General features: G+C 34.7%; 1 protein-coding gene across 1 annotated transcript in view; it reads left to right on the forward strand.

Moving 5' to 3' along the window:
• The window catches only part of Lrp1b (LDL receptor related protein 1B), a 1,533,520-nt gene that overhangs the window by 1,006,952 nt on the left and 502,711 nt on the right, over positions 1-23,857 (forward strand). Inside the window, exons 32-34 of the mRNA XM_028754677.1 lie at positions 2,386-2,526; positions 7,188-7,313; positions 10,214-10,345. Coding sequence (XP_028610510.1) covers positions 2,386-2,526; positions 7,188-7,313; positions 10,214-10,345 — 399 coding nt within the window. The remainder of the gene's footprint in view (positions 1-2,385; positions 2,527-7,187; positions 7,314-10,213; positions 10,346-23,857) is intronic.

Below are 23,857 nucleotides of genomic sequence, written 5' to 3' on the forward strand. Positions count from 1 at the left end.
GACACATGGCTGGCCTCAGTAGATTGTCTTTGGTGTGAAGAGATATTTACCAATTCCTTTCTTGTATTACTGACTCTAAAGCCAGAATGATAGGGTCGCTGTTGCAAAGTTCTGCTTGCTGGGGCTAGAACATGATCCCCCCCCTCAAATAAATTTTCACTTGCTCTCTACATTTAACAGTTTCCTTAATGCCTAGCCTTGGCTATCCTGGAACTTGCTTTGTAAACCAGGATGGTCCCAAACACAGAGATCTGCCTGCCCATGTCTCTCTCTAATGTTGAGAATAAAAATACCCACCACTGTATCCAGCCCTATACTTTTCTTTGATTCCTTTCCACAATTTGGAAGCTTTGCTAGGTCTTGACCTAAGTTCACCACTCCTTTATTCCAATTAGGTTCAGTCCTTTTGAACTGTTTATCTCCTGGAGCGTAGGGTTTATCATCATGTCATCACACTTACTGATGCTTCTTTTCTCTTCAAACTATACATTGTGTGTGTGTGTGTGTGTGTGTGTGTGTGTGTGTGTGTATTGCCTTGTATATGCCTTTCCATTATAGATCTTTTTTAAACTGGTTACTAATAAGCGTATAACAATAGTCAATACTAGGTTGTTTTGAAATCTCCTCTGCCAGCAATGTAATTCAAAACTCTTCAGTTTAGACTCAAGTAGACTTCTTGACAAGAACAAAAAGCAAATTCTTCACCAAAATATCACAAGAACAATCTGTAGGCCACTTATTAACCTTTTCTGAAACCCCTTGAACCAGGTCATGATCATAACATGTCTTCCTCGTTTCTCCTATTATGTCCATTTAAGCCCCTGATTCCTCCTACAAAAAGCATGGAGATACGATAAGACCTTACTACAAAGGAAAATATTTAGTTAGTACTGGACTCCTTTTTCAGAAGCTTACTTTTTCATTATGGCAGGAAGCATGGTAGCACACAGGAAAACATATTGCTGGAGAGGTAGCTGAGAGTTCTACACATGAATTGGAAGGAAAAAAGGAAGAGAGAGCAACTAGGCCTGGTTTGAACATTTGATACTTGAAAGCCATCCTCAGTGAATCAGGAGGCTACACATACAACAATACTACACCTCCTAATAGTTCTGCTCCCAGATGACCAGTATTAAAATCTGTGAATCTATGAGGGTTGCTTTGATTCAAACCACCACAAGAAACTAATTAGAAATATTTATTTATATCTGTACATATTCACACATCATGTAATTTGTAAGGATATTTATTTAGTTTTTATTCTGAGGTAAAATCTCATGTATCCTTAGCTATCCTTGTATCTGAATATTACCTAATTCTTCTGCCTCACTTTTCAGATGCTAATATTATAGATGAGTGTGGCCACAACCAACTCATGGATTACTAGGTATCTAAAACAGGGCTTTCTTCATGATAGGGGATTATTTTACTAAGTAAGCTCATCATTAGCCTGGATATTTATTCTTTAAGAAAAAATAAGACTCAATTTATAAAAACTCGAGGATCTGCAAATTGAAATTTAGTTTCTCAAAAGGCTTCCTACTGGGAAAACAAACTACTTTTAAGGGTAGGCTTCATGCTGATCAGTAGTTGGCCAACTGAGAAAAAAAAAACTTAATAGCATCTTTGTAGGTTTCTACTCTCACAATCTTGTCAGGGCTTTATCTTTATCTTTACTGGAAGAAAGCATTAAAAATTTCTGTCTCATATATATATATATATATATATATATATATATATATATATATATATGTATTCTCCTTTGCATATATTTTATGACTTCCATTTTCGTTTTCTTATGGAATTCCCAAATATGCTTGTGAGTGGGTATCTGTCTTGTAGCTCCTCTTGGAATATATTTCCTCTGTTTGATTTGTCCAAATTCTGATGTGTTATATTTGTCTTATTTTAGTATATTTTATCATCATTCCTTAGAAGCCTGTTTGTTTCTAATAGAGACAGAAAAAGAATAGATGCTATTAGAAGAGGAACTGAAAGGAATAACAGGAGGGAAAACTGTAATGTAGCCAGGATATAGTATGTGAGAAAACAATCTATTTTCAATTAAAAGCATGAAAAGCTATAAATCACCCAAAAAAACAGACAGACAACCAGACAGACAGACAGACAGACAGACAGACAGGCAGAATTTGAAATTACTGAAGAAGAAGAAGAAGAAGAAGAAGAAGAAGAAGAAGAAGGGAGAAAATAAGATCAACATCTTATAACTGTATTTTGCAATTTAGCATAAAAGTAATTTTAGAGTTTGGTTAGGAATGATTTGAAATACAACGAAGTAAATCAGAAAGTATTGTTTCGTTAATTTTATATTAGTAAGTTGATTACAATCTCCTCTGAAAGAAAAAAAATCATTTTTCTTTATAGATAAGAAACTCTGGTGGGCAGACCAAAACTTAGCTCAACTGGGAACTTGTAACAAAAGAGATGGAAGAAATCCCAGCATCCTGCGAAATAAGACTTCTGGAGTTGTTCACATGAAAGTGTATGACAAAGAAGCACAACAAGGTATGTCCCTGTGCAATGTACTTGGAACACTGTTTAAGTGAAGTACTCTCACACAGCTTTCTCGACTAAACAATTGGCTGTTCCTAATCTACTCTTCATTTATAGAAGTTGGGTAGGAGTGAACGATACTACATCCTGAAGAAAATACTGAAAAAAAATTATTTTCACATAAGAGGCATCGTTAATTTTAAGGCATTGGTAAAGTGTAGTAGTTCCCAATTAATCCACTCAATAGGATTTCGGCAATGGTGTCAGCTGCAATGCGTCCCTGGCTACCTGTTCCAGTGTTCTGGATTCCTGAATGAATTATAGACATATAGTCCCTATATTTTGATTGGCCTTTAACAGTTCAATAGCTCGGCCACTTCCTAACCTCCACGTAGCTAATCTACCCTCCAATATTTCCAAGTTATTACTTGCTAAAAATCTACATTCCGTCTTAGCTGCCCTAAACCCAGTTGGGCAGCCCTCCTGGGGCCACTCTTCCTCGGCTCCTATAAGGCGACTATATTCTCTGTCCCTCACTTTCAGATGTGGTGTCTTTGATTTACCTTTTCTCTCTTCTTCCTTCCTTGGTCTCTTGCCCGGGAAGAGTCTCACATAAAAGTCCCACCTCTGTCTCACTGCCCAGCGACTGGCCACCGACAACTATATTTACCAATCAAAACCAACTGGGGGTAGGGTTCCCTCAGTGTTTTATGTGTTGACGTGTGAATTATCATGCAGTTTTGGGCATCCACATTAACATAATACAAGCATCATTAGATAAAACCTAGAACACCAAGGCTGTTGTAAGATTCTCAATTTTTCACCTAATTGACATTGTATCTGTTACATTAAGCAAAAAATATAGATATAAGAAAAAATATTGAATGAAAATTTATGTTTTATGTAAACTAGTCCAGGCACATTCAAGTACACTCAGTTGACCTAAGAATTGCATTTCTTAAAGCATAGTATTGTTTGGACATGGTCATTTGTGTTTTTGTTCCACTTGTGCATATGGTGGGCTGTGAAATGAACTCGAATTAGTTGATGGCTTGCATAGGTGGACTTGTCACAATGCACAGATGGCAATTGGATTAGAGACCCAGCCAGTGCAGCTGAGCACCTGCTAGGCCTTTTAAAAGTCTTTGCTACGGGATCCATAACATTAGCATAATGTTCTTCCGGAAAAGAAACTCATTCTCCACATAATGATACAACTTCCTAAAATCCTTCTCGAATTACTTTCTTCTTCTCCACTACTTCTTTTAATTATTTTCCACATATACATATTATTTTCTTAAATTGGATTCCATATACCTTATTTTAGTTTCTGCCAGGCAAATTCTTATTGTCAGATACTTTTCTTCTCAAAGAAAATTTCAAAACTCTATTTGAACATTAAGAAGAAAAAGAAAAAGTTTAATCCACATCATTAGGGATATGTAGACCAAATAATAGAACTATAGGCTGAAGAGAGGAAATGCAGGTGCCCACTATTTCAGAACAGTACAGCATTCATGCATTCAGGGTTCGCTGGTGACATATTTTGCTGCCACCTACCTAGCAGTAGACACAATACAAATGTACCTGCAATGCTTTCAAAGACTGAAATTGTGGTCTAGACTCCTTGTTGGTCTTAAAGGAAAATATATCTTTTCTTGGAACATAAAAGATCATTTAAAAATCTAATGCAAGATGATTGAGGTTCTTTTATTGTTGAGATGACATCAGTTGACAGATGACTCTTATGCACAAATCTACATTCCTTCCACAATACTTAATTATTTTTCTTTGAATAGTTTTGTTTTCATTCATCTTTTCTAATGTCATCTTTCCTTTTTGCTCTTCCCACTGTATAGAAAAATGAAATAATTTTTCACTAGTAATTAAACAATATTTCCTGTATCTAAATAAAGAACATAAACCTCGAGGATAACTCAGTGGTGCAATGTTTACTTAGCATCTATGAGGTCTTGCATTTGATCTCCAGCAGAGAAAAATATATAATAAAGAAAGAAAGAAATAGATATCAATTGGTATTTAAATCATGCATATTATAGTTTACTAAATAAAATGTTGTAAGACATTTTCATGTCTATTCAATATAAATTTATTATGTATAAACTATAAAATTTATAATACCACTATAAATTTTATTGCATAATATACAAATGAGCATATTTCTGAGCTATATTGAAACACAAAACTAGAAAATACAGCACTCAGAGCAAAAAAGGGAGAGGAAGAAGAAATTCCAAACAAGGTGCCTACAGGTAAAATTACATTGGCCTTTCAAGACATGAGCAACACACGCTTCTTGTAAAACTTCCTATCAATTTCGTAGATAGTGGTTCTGATAACATTTTCATGGGGTGTGGGATGATTCTTGATTCTACTCTTATTAGCTACACTTCTGTTACCTGGAAGAATTGACCCTGTATGTGGCACGGGGTAACATATGCACTACAAAAGTCTCCAATGAGAACTTTAACATTTAGATCCAGTGGTAGCCTATAACTACACTGTTCTCACTGGAAAATGCTGATAAAACCATCTGTTTGAAAGACAACACCATTAACAGAATCACTGTCGGTAGCTTGAAAGCTTCATTAGAATGAAATATGAGCAATTTAGGACTCTTTAAGGTGTTAACATTATTACCTCCTTGGATTTCAAACTACAATTAACTGCCTCATTTGTCATTTTTGACACAGATCACTGGAGAGTTGAGATTTTTTTTTAGTCAAATGGACTTTGCAGCTCCACTTGTCATATAGGGTATGAGTTGTGAACATCAATCTTCCTATAAACATTAATTCAAACTACTACTTTTAACTCAATAATTACTACAAAAATGACTACTTTAAAATTAAGACAATTATTACCTATTTGTGTCTCTATATACTAAAAGAAAATAAGTGTGACTGATTACATTATTATTTTCTATATTTTCTCTCCACAGAGGTTATATGTGAAACATGTGTTTTTATTGTATAAGTGTGTTAAAGTATATGAATTTTATTTATCAACAAATAAGTATAAACTGTATTGCCTGAATCGTAATTGCACAACACTCTGTTAGTTGCTCTTCCGTTCTCTGCTTTTCCCATACTTTTACTAATATGAATATAATTTCTCATATTCTCTTACATTCATGTGTTCTTTTTCTTTCTTGACCTATTTTTCTTACCTTTTCATCTCCCTCACCTCTATGTGCTGTTTTCTTAAACTTTCTGTTGAAATTCCACTTGTCCATTTCTTCCTAGGCTTCAGTCTTTAGTGTTAGCTGGGAAAAATATCTCATGTAAAGCAAATGTATATAGACTAGCATTAAGGTAACATGCATTGACATGATTTCCATAAAATGAAGCATGTGCATAGTCAATTTAGAATTCCTACACAGCTGTTAATGTAGTTGTCTTTTTGATGAAAACATTAAGGATCTGAACTGTCACGTTCAGTCACCTTGAGAATGTGGGGGTTGAGTCATCTGCCTTTTCTAGCTCACATAAGAGATACATGGATTTCCTTTAAAATTTCTAGTTACTTCAATATTGCTGAGCTATGGGTAAAGAAATGGGCTGAGAATGTGTTCAATCTCCTGATAGGCAATCTTCCAAATTGAAAATATTTCACACTCAAAAATGTCAAGGATAGTGTCAGATTCTATTGAACAATTAAATTCTGATCAACTGTCTTGCATTTAGAAGATGAGAAATATCGAAGTGGGTTGGCATTTGGTATCTCCCATAGAGTCCTCCTGATACATGTCTCGGCATACGTTGAGAGGATCATTGGATTTACTGAACTTTATAGCAGAGCTCAAGCCCGTTAAATAACATTGCACATTGCCCTAGATCAATAAAAATGTTGTGAAAATGGGCTATTTAACGAACTTACAGGGTAGAGTGTAAATTACTTAAGGGTGTACTATGGATTTAATTAGTCCATTGGGATTAATGAACTCAATGGAAGAGGTGTATAGGATGTCAACCTGGGATTACGTGACTAATATTTGTCATTGTCACTATATAGTAATGAGTAATGAGGAAAATTAACATGCTAATAAATTACATGATTATTTTGGGTGCATTTTAAATGTATTTTGGGATAATTATGTTCATGAAATGCAGAAAATAATTTCTTTACCTTTAAAACTAAATTTAAAATATGTATGCATGCATATATTTTTGTACTTTTAGAGGTGAAGCTACATTTGAGTCAGAAAGGAAACACCCCTCTTCTGTTATCTTACAACATTTTAAAGGTCCCTAACAGTAGAGCATAATTTCACATGCCTTGAAAATCATTATTAGAGAAGCTAAGTTAAGACAGTCATGGGTTCTAGTCAAGTTGAACATTGTATAGTCAGATATGTCTTAGCAAACAAAACACAAAAGACAAAAATTAAAGAGTTGATGACAGCTTTTATGAAATATCCCATTTCTTTTTGCTTTTCAATATGACCTTGAAAGACATCTTATTGTTTTGAAGACATCATAATCTCCTACTTTAACTTATTTGGAAGACTCAGCTGTCATATTCCTCACAAATCAACTATATTTAGAAACAAATGACATAAGTATTTGTTCTCATGATTGATACCTAATAAATCTCTTATGTTCTTTATTATTTTCTTTTTTGACGTTTGTTTTTTTTTTCCCTGTCTACAGGCAGCAATTCTTGCCAAGTAAATAATGGTGGGTGTTCTCAGCTTTGTTTACCAACATCCGAAACTACCAGGACTTGCATGTGTACAGTGGGATATTATCTCCAGAAGAACCGCAAGTCGTGTCAAGGTACACACTCACATGAACTTGACTGTGCTATTCTTTCTGAATCTATCAATAGGTTCCACACAGATTTTAGTCAAGCACTGCCAGATATCAACTGAAAAAGCACAAATTTATCTTCTTTTTAGGGCAATGTTTGGAGTGGTACCTCATTAAATATTGAACAGAGTCTCTCTCTTAGAAAAATTTAGAGCGAGTGTGAGCCTTAATTTGAGTTCATCATGGGTTTTCTTATGTGTTCCTTCTATCAGTATTCTCTGTCTATCTGTTTTGTGTGGTGATACATGTTTGTCTGTGCCTGTCCATCTGTCCTTTTGTCCATCTGTCATTCTGTCCATCCACCTGTCTGTCATTCTGTCTATCTATCTTTCTGTCCCTTGCAAGGAGTTTTGATCTGTATTTATCAAAGACTACCAAAAAATGGAACAATAAAAGAATGAGGAGCATTTTTATTTTGTTTTGTTTTATAGAATCTATTAAGAGTTTCAGAAGGAAAGAAGTTACCTTGTTAATACCAATTGACCAGAACAGCAGTCAAAACACAACTGATGTTTTCAACCTATATTTACTTGCTACTTTTAACATTTAATTGTGATGAATAATTGTTTTCTTTAAGGTTACTTTAAAACTTCAAATTTGTTTGGCTGCTGCTTTTAGCAAATGATTGCAACAAGAACAGCAAGAACAAGAGCATATACATACACCACACACACACACACACAGAGAGAGAGAGAGAGAGAGAGAGAGAGAGAGAGAGGGAGAGAGAAAGGTTATTTTGGATAAGAGGCATGTGGAAGAGTTCAATGTCAGATGAAAACATTATTTAGTTTATGTTGTAGATGCTGATTATTTGGGAAGCCCAAAGTATAATAAGTTTGGTTCCTTTTTTTTTTCTTAAAATCAGGTAAAACTAGTAAGTAAACATGCTGAATTCACCTTAATGAAATATAGCTCAATGACATCAAGGCTTTTATTGATATGGTTACAAGTACTTTCAGAAAAAATCAATTCCAGAAAATAGTATGGTACTTAGCTGCACATACCAACATCTAATGGGTTAGAAGTATTTGAAGTATCACTTTTTAAAAAAGACTTTCTAATTTTCGTTCCCTCCCTCCCTCCCTCTCTCCCTCCCTCCCTCCCTTCCTCCCTCCTTCCTTCCCTCCCTCCCTCTCTTTTTGTTTGCTTCTTTCTTTGATTCTTTCGTTCTGTTTGGTTTTTTCTTTTTTTTATTGATTCCTTTCTTTCTTTCCTTTTTGAGACTGAACATTTCTTTCCTTTTTGCAGCCTTGGTATAGAGGACAGAAGACAAAGTGTGGGAGTGAAGGTTCAACATGTGGATCCAGGGAATTGAACTCAGTCAGGTCTTTACACTTAGTAGCAAGTGCCTTTACTCCCTGAATTGCCTTGCCAGCCTAAGTGTTTGTAATTTTTAAAAACTAATTTTGACAATTAAAATAATAAAACCTTCAATCAACTTATTGGCTTCTGTGTTCAACTCAAATTGCTTAATGGTGGAGTAAGCAGCCATGGCTGTTTAGTTGGGATATTTGCACAACTTGAAATCAGTTCTGTTCATTTCTTCCAGCTATTTAGACAAAACATCACTGATACCTGGAGCTTCAGATTTGCATACTTGAGGGTCAAGGGCACTTCTGGGAAAGAACTGTGAACCACCTTGAAGAGTCTATGCTCTCTTTTTATTTCATAGTCTATAGATATGTTAGTTCACAAAACATTGATTTCTTTAGCTATATTGTATAGCCAATAAAAAGAACTTGGTTTTGGGGCTAGAGAGATGGCTCGGCAGTTAAGAGCACTGGCTGCTCTTCCAGAGATCTTGAGTTCAATTCCCAGCAACCACATGGTAGTTCATGACTATCTATAATGTGATCTGATGCCCTCTTCAGGCAAGCAGATGTATATGCAGATAGAGTACACATATACATAAAAAAATAAAATAAATAAAATAAACTGAAAAAAACCCTCAGTTTTATCTTAAAAGATACTCCAATTCTATTTGAGGAATATATGTCAGATTTATGACTTATTTCATTTGAAAGAACATATGTGAATTGTCATTACTCTATGTCAGTCTCTGTTGAAAGGATTTTGAAACATTGTGACTTTCTTTTATGCTTGCAAATTGATAAGATGGATCCCTATCACCTAATTTGTTAATCATAAAACTGAGACACAAGGACATTATCTAAGATCAAGATTTGTGATTTAGCAGTAATAGGTATATTTAAAGATAGATACTTTTATTTTAATAATACATGTGATTCCATGTGGTGTGCATTTTCCAATATATTAGCTTACTGTACATGTGTTAGTATATAAACTTCTGGTAGTAAGATTATATCTATGTACTTATTTTACAAAGACATCTTTATATGTTCATATGTTTTTATGATGTTCAAAAATGTATTAAGGGCAAAACTTAATACCTTATTACCTGGTCCATTTGAATCTAAATGACTCAAGAAGTAAACTGTGTCCCCTTAAAACTCTGAATGTGAACTCCAGCAATAACAATGATGTAGCTGTGTAAAGAAAAGCCATTACTTTCAGTAGCAGGTGCATACTTACATTTTAGAGAAGACAGAATGTTCTTTCTCTGTGAGGCCAGAAATGAACTTCTCATACCAAGGACATTGCTGAGAGAGAACTTTTCAGCCTTCCCCTATCTGTCTCCAGAGATGGGACCTGTGATCTATGAAATCACCTGGGAGAATGCAGTGTACAACAGACTTTCAGGGACTTGGCTTCTCAGTCTTGGGATCTGTACAATTATGTATATGAAGCTAAAAAACATTCACAAATATAAACTAGTATTTTAGAAATGATATGTGAAAGTATTGTTATGTGAAATATTTATTTTGAGCTCCCTTTCCTCCATTTAGGTATAGAATCTTTTCTTATGTACTCTGTTCATGAAGGAATCCGGGGAATCCCTCTTGAGCCACGTGACAAAGTAGATGCTCTGATGCCTATATCAGGAGCTGCCTTTGCTGTGGGGATAGATTTCCATGCGGGTAAGTACATGTCATTAGTAATTTATCTATAATGTTCTCTTGATTCAGAAACATGATGGCAATATAAGTTTCCATCTGTACTTGGAAAATCAAGTTGACAATGCATTAAAGATGAATATTTCAGCCTATCACTAATTATTCTAACTACATTTTGTCTGCCAAAAGAGAAAAACAACTGAATCCTTTTTTTCTAAAGAGAAAATTTGATTTACTGGTACATTTGTACACCATGACTGACAATTGGTTGCTTTGTTTCTTAAAATAAATAAAATAATTATTTTACTTCAATTTAGTTATAGATATAAATATACCCCAATAGAACATTCCCATGTGTTGGATTCTTGAAGTATAGTTATTAAAAATATTTTCATGATGAATAATCAATAGTAAGACACTTTATATAACTTTTAATGCAGTGTGTATGGTGAAGTACAGTTGCATAACTCCATGTGGTTGAGAAAATAATGAAAGAAGGCAACCAGAGACCACCAGACTGCTGTGGGTGGTGCAAATTAACCACAGGGAATTAATGGTAAACAGTGTAGAACATATTGAAGCCAACAAGTTGGGGCAAGTAACTGTTAAAGTCACATGCCGCAGCAATGTTAATGTGTCTTTGTCATCTGTTTACTATTTACATTTCTTATTCTACACTTAAGATTTTAATAAAACAAATTTGTTTTCCTTTCAACTAAGTTACATGTTTCCTGAGTTCATGATTTAGTATTGATATACTAAGACAGATTACTTGTGTTTCTGTAACGTAAACTTATCTAATATTAAAAAGCTAGTAGTTCTTTGATTTATATTCAAAGAAAGAATTCTTAAAATATTAAAAGTGATCCTTAGGCTGTAGAGATGGCTCAGTGGTTAAAAGTACCTGTTGCTGTTACAGAGGGTCCAGGCTCAATTCCAGCACTCACATGGTGGCTCATAACTCTTCCTTAATTTAGTTCCCTGTGATCTGACATCCTCTCTGACTTCACAAGAACTAGTCTCATGTGGATGCAGTGTACCTATATGTAGACAAATCACTTATGCACATAAAATAAACATGATAAATCTTAAAAACTATTTAATCTCTGTTTATCAGCACATGGATTTCTAGTGTCAATATGTTCTCCCTTGTTGTAACACATTTTGTCTTTTTAAATTTTTGAGAATCTTAAGAAATTCTTAAAAGGTATCTTTTCTGTTTTTTCTTTCTTTCCATATTAATATTATTATGATTATTATTTACTATCATTTATATTATTATTATTAGTAGTAATACTTTGGTGTTTGTTTGTTAGTTTGTTTTTTCTGGCATGGACTAGGCTTCAAATTCACAGAAATCTGCCTGTATCTACTCTATGAGTAAAAGCATTTGTCTTTACACCCAGGACAAAAACCACCTTAAAAAAAAAGTTTTCTGAGACAATATGCTTGACATCACGTAGATAGTAATGTCCTATGTTTAAAAAAATTATTCTCATCATGTAAGTGTATGTGTGTGATCCTGAATTTGTGTGTGTATACATGTATGTGTAAAATATCCAAGGAAGCTGAAAGAGAGCATCAGGACCTTTGGAACTGCACTTATAGGTAAATGTAAGACCCTGCATTCTAGTGCTATAAACTGGCCCAGGTCCTCTACAACAGAGGTAAGTGCTCTTAACCAGTGAGACACTTTTACAGCTCCTAGAATTCATGTATTTTAGAATGGCTTTCTGCAAAAGGGAATTCCACCAAGAAATATTTTAAGTATTATGGCAATGCTGGCAAAATTATACTACAATTTTTGACCTGCCTATCGTTTCTTTATTTATATTGCAAATGTTATTCCCATTCCCCACTGAAACTCCCATTCCCATCCCCCTTCCCTCTGCTTCTATGAAGGGGTTCCCTCACTCACCTACCCACTCACTCCAGCCAACCTGCCCTACCATTCCTCTACATTGGGGCATGGAGCCTTCACAAGATCAGGGGCCTCTTTGCCCATTAATGCTTGACAAGGCCATCCTCTGATGCATATGTGGCTGGTACCATGGTTCCCCCAACGTGTTCTCTTTGATTATTGCTTTAGTCCCTGGGAGCTCTTGGGAATCTGGTTGTTGTTCTTCCTATGATGTTGTAAACTCCTTCAGTTCCTTCAATCCTTTCCCTAACTCCTCCATTGGGGTCTCCTTGCTCGGTCCAATTGTTGGCTGCAGGCATCCACATCTACACATATCAGGCTCTGGCAGAGCCTCTCAGGAGATAGCTATATCAGGCTCCTGTCAGCAAGCACTACTTGGCAACCTCAATAGTGTCTGGGTTTGGTGACTGTATATGGAACAGATCCCCAGGTGGAGCAGTCTCTGGATGGCCTTTCCTTCAGTCTCTGCTCCTCATTCAGTCTCTGTATTTGATCCTGTGACTATTTTGTTACTCCTTCTAAGAAGGACTGAAGCATCCACACTTTGGTCTTTCTTTTTCTTGAGCTTCATGTAATTTGTGAATTGTATCTTGGTCATACCAAGCTTTTGGGCTAATATCCACTTAACAGTGAGTGCATACAATGTGCATTCTTTTGTGATTGGGGAATCTTGCTCAGAATGATATTTTCTCATTCTAACCATTTGCCTAAGAATTTTATGAATTCATTTTTTTAAAAGCTGAGTTGTACCCCATCATGTAAATGTACCACATTTTCTGTATCCATCCCTCTATTGAATGATATCTGGGTTCTTTCCAGATTCTGGCTATTAAAAATAAGGCTGCTGTGAACATAGTAGAGCACATGCTCTTGTTATATGTTGGAGAATCTTTCAGGTCTATGGACAGGAGTGGTATAGCTATGTCCTCAAGTAATACTATGCCCAATTTTCTAAGAAAACGTGAGACTGATTTCCAGAGTAGTTGTACCAGCTTGTAATCCTACCAACGATGGAGAAATGTTCCTCTTTCTCCACTTCCTCACCAGCATCTTAATTATTTGTAGCAGTTAAACTCACTCTTTGTGGTTTTATGGCCCAAAAAATATTAAATTTAATGATGATGTATAAAGTTCTTTGTAGTCAATAATCATCCACTTGTTTTAGTATTCAATAATTCTTTATATATAATCATAATTCATATTGAAGTATATTTTCATCAGGAGAAATAATTTGTTTCAGATAAAATTCTGTGTTTTCTTTATTGATTCAACTGTATATTTAAAATATTCTTATTTATTTTTGGAAAGTTTCATACATTTTACAATGTGTTTTGAAAGAATATATCCACCATTACCTCTCTTCAACTTCTTGCATCCCCAATTCCACCATCATTCCAAATTGATATCTCTCAGTTTTATCTCATTAGTGCTATGCATATGTTCCTAAGTATCCACACATCCATTATTACATGGGCATCTACCAGCTTCAGGTTCACCAAAAGAAACTCACCTTCATTCAGAAATTATCAACTTCTAATGACTCCTCTGCAAAATTAGGACTTTGGAGGACCCTTCTCAATTTGTACTTTAATTCAGAATCATTGAACTAGTGCAGTTAATAGCAGATATTGTGGGTTAATATAAGCAACAACCATGCCATGTCCAGAACTCTGCATTTCATAGCTCTACTGCTCAACTGTGAGCTGTCACATTCTCTCCATCCAATCTTCTCGGTGTTTTGTGGACCTTGCATGCAAGGAAGTGAGTTTAGATGATCCATGTACAACTGAGCAATTATGGGTAAAAATACTTCACACTTTAACCAGATATAAGCTTCTGCATTAGCCTCTACACACCTTAAGAAGAAGTTGAATGTTCAGAATTCTAAAAGCATATTTCACAAGACCATTTCTTCTAAAAAAACAAGTTCTTAGACTGATCACATAGGTACAGTGCTCAGGATTTAATTATTATCTCTGCTGTCTGCAGCAGACACCTACGCAAACCTTACTTTGAATCCAGCAGGAGGAACTAATGCAACCTTGGCTTTGAATCCAGAGGGTAGAGAATACAGAGATCAGTCAACCAATGTCTAAAGGAGCCCTAATCTACCACTGGAGAACTCAAATTCCAGTCCCCACCTGATTCACTTATCAGCAATTTGTTTCAGGAAAAATATTTATCTGTGCATTTATCTATGTCTGTCTATGTCTATGTCTATGTCTATGTCTATGTCTATGTCTATGTCTATGTCTATATCTGTGTATCTATCTATCATCTATCTATCTATCGATCTATCTATCTATCTATCTATCTATCTATCTATCTATCTATGTCTCAGTTTCCTTATTTTTGAGATATGCAGAAACATTTAGAAAGTATATATAAACATTTGACAAAATACATATAATAGTTACATTTTGTAAATGCATCAAATAAACAATATGTAAGCCACAGCATATAAAGTGAATAGAAAGATACTTGTTCTCTTTCTGATTCTATGTTTCTAATCAATTCTTTGTACAGAACAGTAGGCATTTATCATTTGGGGCAACAGGAATTATTTAGGGATGATTTCTATAGTGAAGGTGAATATTACTACCCACTTCATTATCACTCTATGGAGCAGATACTTAAGCATTAGGAACTCTACCATCTCTACACAATTCTGAAATTGCAATCTCTAAGACTGGCTTAGCCAAATATAAAAATTATAAATAAGATAATGGTGTGGGTGAGAGTGTCAAGGTCTTCAACAAATCCATGTGACTTTTGTGCTCCCATGTACTATTCTGTCTTCTTTATTTTCAGTGCTTTTGGAAGATATATTAAAATTAGAATGCACCTCAGTGCTTGAGAATGATATCATAAAAGACAGTATTCAAGCCTTGTAACTTTGCAGAGAGAATTTTCTTCAGGAAGAAATAGAAATAATTGGTTTATCCCATATTTAGAGAGGAAAAAAATAATGTTTGGCTTGTCAATCTCTATCTACATTTTCTCACAGCTCTGTTTATGTGTTCCCCAGTTACAACTTTTTTCAGTGTTCCCCCTGTAGATTGTATATTTCATTATCTATTATTGATTCATCTCAATAATGTATAACCATTTCCTCTAAATTTCCACCATTATCCTCCTCCTCCTCCTCCTCCTCCTCCTCCTCCTCCTCCTCCTCCTCCTCCTCCTCCTCCTCCTCCTCCTCCTCCTCTTCTTCTTCTTCTTCTTCTTCTTCTTCTTCTTCTTCTTCTTCTTCTTCTTCTTCTTCTTCTTCTTCATTTTTACAGACAATAGATACTTAAAATACCAAGTTCAGACACTGAGGGTCATGCATGGTCCTGCTCCAATTGTTATGTATTGGATGGTGGTGTCAGTAAAAATCATTTCATGTTAATAAGTTAATGAAATTTCTAGGTGAATTGTGAAAACTTTTAGGTACCAAGTACAATGAAAGGAGTGTAACACACATCAGGACTTTGTAAGTTTAATTTCCTGTGTCAGTGCTAATCAGTTGTGACACAATTTAGTCAATCCATTGTATACTGTCCTGATTTTCTTCTTCTCTAAGGTAAACTATCAAGAAATTTCGCCACCATAAACTTAATATGCATAAAGAACTCAGATAAATGATATAATTTTTCAAGAAAAACAGGAAAAAGATGGTTACCACTTTTTCTTCTCACAGGGCTCCCATCACTCATAGAAGGAAAAAGACTTGTTTGTTTAGTAGTTAAAGTAATTTGTGGGCATAGTTACATTACCATAATTTACAGGGATATATTTAAAAGACCTGTACCTTTCATGAGGATTAACAGATTTGATTTGTGCTGGCTTTAGTCCTAAAAAATTAAAGCATTTTCAATGAAAGGTCTGTTTTCCAACAGATGAAGCTCTTCAGGAGACTAGGCAGTGAAGAAAGAGGACCCTGTGGCTAGATTTAAAATGTTCAAAGGAGTTTTTTATCTCTTCACTGGAAACGTCCCATTCCAGTGGGGGAAAAATGAGCTTTGAAAATCTTTGCCTGCTGGGTGGTGTTCCTCTCAATGAATGAACATGGCATTTGATGCTTTAAAAGATATATTTTTTGTCAGGAAGAAAGACTTCAAAACAAAATCCATCCCTCCACCTATTTTGTGATTTTCAGTAAAGTGTGCTCTATTTATCCTCCTAGCCCTTTGGGAATATTTACAAGGTTTTATAATAATACAGAATAGAATTCTGCTCAGAGAATGATGAATTATCTGTAATTTCCGAGCCCATATTCTTTTTAATAATCTTTTTTGTTATAATATCTGTCATCCTATTCAATTCAAAAAATATTGTTTACTATCTACTAGGTATACAGCTTCACAGCTGCTTTTATTTAACCAAGGAATGAGGACCATTGTTTTGGATGTCCTTTTCTGGAAGTCATTGTGAGAAATAGTTTAGTGTCTTTTGTTAAGTCATATACTGAACTATTGTAAGGGGAGTGCTGGTGTGAAATACTAGCTCCTTACCCATGGCTGATTCAGAAAATGGACAAATGTGTCACTAGGGTGAAAGATGCTTCTAGTGAGGGATGACCTTATAGGACATTCTGATTTTTCATCAGATTTTTGTGAGAGCATAGGACATCTATTTAAGAAAAAAATCTAAAAGGGAATACACAAGAAAATACTTAAACCTTTATACTGTGAATGTTTCCTATTTATACAGTCTTCTTAGTCTTTCTGATTTACATATTTAACAATATTTTGTTACTAGAAGAAAAGAAGCCTTTGATAGCACCTTTTAGTTCTTTGTGGTGCTGCAGTTAACTAAAATGATATATGACAGATAGGCCAGTGACCTGCATAGGAATTGAGTGTCCTCTTCCTAACTGTATCCCTTATGCCATCTTATATTTTAACTGTTGAAACAAAGTTTTGAGTATTGCAAGTATTACTCAATGATATCACATCTATTTCTGTAAATTTGTGCCATTTGAAGATCACATATCAATTTGATTTATGTACTAAGTCAGGGTTTTTTGAACACTTTTAGTAAATGAACAGGTAGATACTTCTCAAGAGAGGATCTCTCTCTCTTCCTTCCCCACCCGGTCTCCTTCCCTCCCCCTCCCTCTTCCTCCCACTCCCAAATCTTCCTCCCCCCCCCACTCACTCTCTCTCTCTCTCTCTGTTATTGTTTTCTGTAGGAAGAATTTTTCTCATGGCAGAAACAGGAAATAGATTAATAAATATAATACTGTTGCTTATGGCGTTTTTTCAATTTTAAGAAAAATCATTCTTTTGGCTGCAAAGTAAAGTTTTAGTGCAGACTCTGCTTCTTTGTGTTCTTATGAATGTGAAGCAAAGCTATTTGTGTTATCATTTCAAACTTACTTCAATTACATTTTTAACACATGTGAGCAGTTTGCAAATGAAAAAATGCAGTAAATCCTTCAAGGTATAGAATATTATCAGAAAAGAAAATCTCTGTAACTCTATTCAAAAGAAATTGCCATTAACATTATACAGGCATTGAAAGATAAACACGTTATTAAAAATATCTCACTGATATTCTGATTAGTTCTAAACCTCAAATATTAAAAAATAAGCACTTATTAGTTATCAGAATTCTTTCACTCTCTATAAACTAAAAATAAATTTCAGAAATGTACAATGGGGACTTGCTAAAAGCTTTTGACAGATTAATTGTAATCTCTGATATCTTCTTTATCACTGATTGAATATTGATGAACATTACATGAATACTTTTTGGAATTCCAGACTTCTCATGACACAGCTTTGGCTGGTTCTTGGGAAATGCAAGTAACCATAGTTATAGAGCTGTCTTTCCTGTAAGTTGTTCAAAGTTCTTAAACAAATATGAAACTTTGCTTCCCCAGTGCTTCTTTACCTTCATATCAACTCTGAGCTCTCATCATCAAAATTCTGGTTATACTAATTCACATTGAATTATTAGCAAGAGGTGAGGATTGACATGCGTTCTGAGAGACCATATTTGGCTGAGTAGCGCTCATCTGTAACCATATTTCCACGTAGAGCATTGCTATAGACAAGTAAAGAAAGCCTTTTCAAAGAAAGCTTAATCTTTTGATCTTGTTTTCCAAACATTATCACATACACAATACACTGATGCTATCATTAACTTCTCAGCATCTCTGTCATGACTACACAAACATTCAAAGTGGTACTTGGAAATTTCCTTTTTTTACTGTCAGTGGTAATTTAAGCTTTGTTCTATGTAACTTCAGCCTTGGGAAAGGCCTTCTTTTTTCCATCCAATTTAAGAAAACCAAGGACATATTAGTTCATTTGTCTTTTGGATATCTTTTAGTTTAAGAAAATAAAAAGCTATGAAGCAGCTTCTAAGGGTGTTGGCCATTATTTTTAATCAAGTGAAATGTGTTTTAATTAGAAGAGAAAAGGGGGGAAATATTTAATTGACTTTAGGACTAAACATATGCTATGAATCTATTATTAATTTTATTTTGATCTTATTTTTCTCAAAGGGCAATAATTAATAAATGGACTCTTTTGTGAGTTAGCAGTGGAGAAAAACAACCGATTAATTCTATGTGTTTGTTTTTGTGTGTTTTATAATGAGGTCTAGCTGAAATAGAAAGTCTTAGAAATGGATATGAGTATACAGCCCATTAGAAATTAGGAAGAAAGAATTTTGGAAGAAGAAATTAAAATAATATCACTGAATCGAAAAACAATATATTTTGAACAATTATTATTGCATTATATGTCATTTAATATATTGGTATTATTTGATTTGTTAAAATAATGTTTTAGGACAAGAGATATGTTTATTTTAAGAAATCAATCTTAGTGAGAAGATTGATCTTGGGAGGAGTGGTTGTTGTGTGAAGATCAGGTTAAGTCTAACTTTTGAATTGTAATTTTATTCCTAAGATTTACATAAAGCATTGTAGGGTGGGTTATTGTCTAGTGTATGCATGGACCCAAGTTTAATTTTCAGAACATTGAAATTCAAGGAAAAAAGAAATGAAGTATTAAAAAGATGAGTGAAATAAGTATACAGTAGCTAACCCTCAGTGTCACACTCATAATTTAGTTACTGAGAGGCAACTGTGTGGCACAGATGTTGTAGAAATGGTGACAGTAAAGTTTAGGGATTTCTAACAAACAGAGACAGAAGAGAAATGGCGCAGCTACATGAAAGGTCTTCTAAAGAGATCATCATTATAATAAGTAAGTGGGGGAGGGAAGTAATACCTCAAGAACCCTGTTAGTCATTGCACAGCGTTAATAGCTTAAAAGAAGAAACACTGATGGATCATTTCTGTGGATCAATTTAAACTGGCTCTTCTGTTCTCATGGCTATTTATGCTATCTCAAAACAAGGCTCAATTAAGTAAGAACTGCCTGTAATCTCTACCACGTGACTTTTTTTTCTTTCTGATTGAGTTTCTTACTAGCAATTGAATAGAACACCAGTTTCTTACTGGTTGCCATCTTTGTTCCATACTTCTCTACATTCACTTAATAACATGAGACATCTGTTATATAGGATCTATTAATAGGATGGCATCTATTGAATATAGGAGAGAAATGCCAAAGGAATCCAGACTTGTAGAATTCAGTCTCAGAAGTGGTTTTCCACAGTAGATAGACTACTTACTTAAAGGAAGTAATTAGACTCAGATTAACCCCACAGAAGGAATGCAAAAACAGAATTTACAGGGCTAATGATCACAGGGGCAACACTAAAGACTAAAAATGACTTAGCACAATATTAGAAGATGTTCTGTTCATTATTTCTATACATAATTCCTGAACTCTAATGTATGCTTTATTTTATCCATGACATTTGTTAGGGTTTGGATATAGAATGTCCCCAGAGGTTTGTGTTTGAACATTTGGCCCCCATCAAGTGGTGCTGTTATGGAAGGTTGTGGAACCTCTGGGCTGTAGCACTTTTTTGGAAGACCTAGTTCACTAGGAGCAAAACATGAGAGTGAGAGCTCAGTTTCTCCTTTCTGTCTGCTGCCAGTGTGTGAGTAAGATGCTTCAACACCATGTTCCTTTGCCATGTACTGTAGTGACCTCTGCCAAGATGACCCCCAATCCCTGAAAATATGAGCCAATGTCATCCTTTTCACTCTGCTTCTGGTAGGTGTTTTTTTTTCACAGCAATTAAAAAAATTATCTGTAGCATGAACAGTGTTTCTGTAGAAACCAAACATTAGCCATATTTGCATCACTGTACCAGATTGGAACACATTTAAAAAGGAATTTGGTAAACATACAAGGAATGGATCATGAACAATAAACAGCAATGTTAATAAAGTTTGATAAGGTAAAAGTTTGATGATATCATTCACTGTTTAGTGTTGAGAAAGTCAGAACTGGGCATGTGGGAAGGGACTAGAACTGGGAATCTGACTTAGCAAATTCATGGTGTAGATCATGAAGTAAGGGATTCTAGATTCCAAAGTTTGATTTTCACTATCTGAAGTTAGCACTGGGTGTTGTAGTTGACAAGCTGTACATTAGCATCTTCTTACTAGAACGTGGAGTCTTTCTAAAATGTACACGGTAGTATCCTTCAACAAAGCTCTATATCTGCACAAATACTAGCATTGTGACGGTTGAACGGCCTGACCCAGGAGTAAAGATTCCAGGCAATGCTATTTTAGAACCACCATCTCCCTGCCTTTTGCTTTAAGTTATTCTTCAGGTTTTTCATAAATAGAGATCAAGCTTTTAAAGTCCTACATTTTCTTAATTTCCATTTTTCAGAAAAAAAAATCCTTCAATAAAAGCTAGGAACCCTGTTGTCTCACCCACCTTACAGAGTTTGATCAGAATCTGAAAGAGTCTTCGTAGAGTAATGCAGATCATAATTGTAACTCTCACATGGAAAACTCTTTAAGAAAAAATGATTTCAAGAAATTACTTTCTGTGGTCTGGGAATATGGAGATGTGTGACAATTGCTCGTGTGAATACTTCTTTCACTGTCACCAAGGCAAGCTACCTGTTGCTGAATAAGCTTTTTACTTTTTTAATCTCACCACCTCCGCCACCCCTCTGAGTTAGCTTTAACTGTACTTGTATTTAGTTCTACTGTTGCCTCGAGATCCTTGTTCAGCTTTGTCAAAAGGAACTAACTGCAAGTACCCTGCAATCATCACCTATATGTTATGACTGCATGGCCGCCAAGAGTTCCCATGAGAGTAGGCTGCCTCCCATTGCTCCATGTCACTGAAGTGTTTTCTCATGAAATACTGAATATTGAAAAAACAAAACCTCTTTCTTTAGTTTAGAAATTAACTTCATTTAATTGTTTATTGTTCATTTTGCTAAATGATAAATGGAAAGTGATAGCAATGAATTAAGAAGAATATGAACTCTAGTGCACTTGTCAGATTTAAGAAACTGGAAGAGATTGCTTATGGTTTATGAATCTCTATCTGTTGGATACTGTAAACAATCAAGATGGAAGTAACACCTTGTGCTGTTAACAGTCTGGATCTCTACTGCATTTTCAGCTGTTCACAATCCAGTACTGACAGGAACAGGGTCAGTACCCTACAGGCTGTTTGTAAAGAATATCTCTTTTCTTAGTCAATAGTCATTACTAAGTATGAGAACAGAATCAGAGTTAAACTGGCTGCATTAGTTAATATGCTCTGTTAATCAGCAAAATACTTAGAGTGAGATACTGCTACTTCTGTTTCTTTGCTTGCAAATATGACATTAAGATAATGAAAAACTGATATATTTATCATAGATACCATTCTAAATATATTTGAAAAGTTACTTTTTAAATACCAAAAAAAATTGTAAAAGTATTTACAATTTTCATTTTGTTTCCTAGGACATCTTACTCTGACCAATGGAGAATATAAACCCTAAGATTTACTAGTGATTTCTATTCACAGCCCTATTTAAAATATCTTTACTATTATAACTTTCCAAATATACTATCTTAGTGGTAAAGCAATTGATGCTTGGAATTCAGTTATCTTGATTTTAATTTAGAGATACAATAAAAAGATACTAATGAGTATATTTGCATAGTCAATTATTTGTAATGCTCATAGAAGCCTTATAATTCAAAATAATGATGATTAAATAAAAAATGCAGGCACTTATGAACGGAATCATCATTTAAAGTAATTAAAATAATCTAGTGGGGTAATAATGATTACTTCAGCCATCACCTCCTTAGGGCAGATTCGGTCTATATTTGAATAAATATTCATCTAAAATTATGTTATTAAAGTTATTGGACAATTGAAAACTTATGAAAGAGAAACAAATAGAAAGTCTAGCGATACTATTATTCTACATTGCCCACAACTATTAATTTTTTAATACTTTGCTGTTTTCTTAATATCATTTTATCTTGTTATTTTAAATATTCTAACATGACACTTTTCTATGCTTTGATAAATAATCTGCAAATATTATTTCTAGTATAAATACATGATTCATGGAGAAATATATGCTGGGCAGTTGTGCTACATGCCTTTAATCCCAACACATGAGAGACAAAGACAGTCAGATGGCTGAGTTTGAAGCCAGCTTTGTCTACAGAGTGAGTTTCAGCACTGCCAGAGCTACACAGAGAAATCCTATCTTGAAAAACCAAAAAAAAACCCAAAAAAAACCAAAAAAACAACAACAAAAGCAAGAAAGAGAAGAAAAACTATAGTTTTATACACTTTTAAAAGAGTTTTTATGTTAAACTTATTGTATGTGTCTGTGTGTGTGTCCTGAATGTGCACACAAGTACCAATGGAGTCTAGAAGAGTCTTATGAATCCTTTGAAACTGGTTGTACAGGTAGCAGTGGTCTGCACAATATGGATACTGGAAACTGACCTCAGGTCCTCTATAAGATCAGTACATTTTAACCACTCTATAGACCACAATTTGCATAAGTAATATTTCCAACAGTTTTTGTTTGTTTTAAGATGAAATTTCTCCATGTAGCCTTGTCTGGCCAGGAACAATCAGAGATCTGGTTACATCTGGCTCCAGAGTGCTGGGATTGAAGGCATGTGCCACCCTTGCCCAGTTTTCAGCAATGATCCTTCAGATTATTTTAAGTTTGACATTTTTGTATGTTTGTTTTGAATCTGTAATGTTAAACAGTAGAATTTTCAGCCAGGCGGTGGTGGCGCACGCCTTTAATCCCAGCACTTGGGAGGCAGAGGCAGGCAGGCGGATTTCTGAGTTCGAGGCCAGCCTGGTCTACAGAGTGAGTTCCAGGACAGCCAGGACTATACAGAGAAACCCTGTCTCGAAAAAAAAAGGTAGAATTTTCTTAAACTAAAAAAACCTATTTTTTTTGTAAGTAATCACATATTCTGGAATTCATTTCTTTACATTGTTCCACAACCAACTGTACATGTCAGTTGTTATTATTCTATTCACAGTTGTCCAATTGTCACCAATATTTATATTTAGACCATCTTCACAGAAAAGCAATGTGACGTAAGTCATTTAGGCTTTGTGACTTTCTTGCAAAGTCAATGTGTAGATATGGTTAACATTTTATTTATCTAATTTTTCAGTTGATATAAGTTAGACTATGGTAATAATTTTTACGACTATAAGGGCAATAGGTGTATTTATGTATAGGATGTGGTA

This window comes from Grammomys surdaster, unplaced genomic scaffold (genome assembly GCF_004785775.1).
Source record: "Grammomys surdaster isolate TR1022 unplaced genomic scaffold, NIH_TR_1.0 126035, whole genome shotgun sequence".
In the NCBI taxonomy this organism is placed as follows: domain Eukaryota; kingdom Metazoa; phylum Chordata; class Mammalia; order Rodentia; family Muridae; genus Grammomys; species Grammomys surdaster.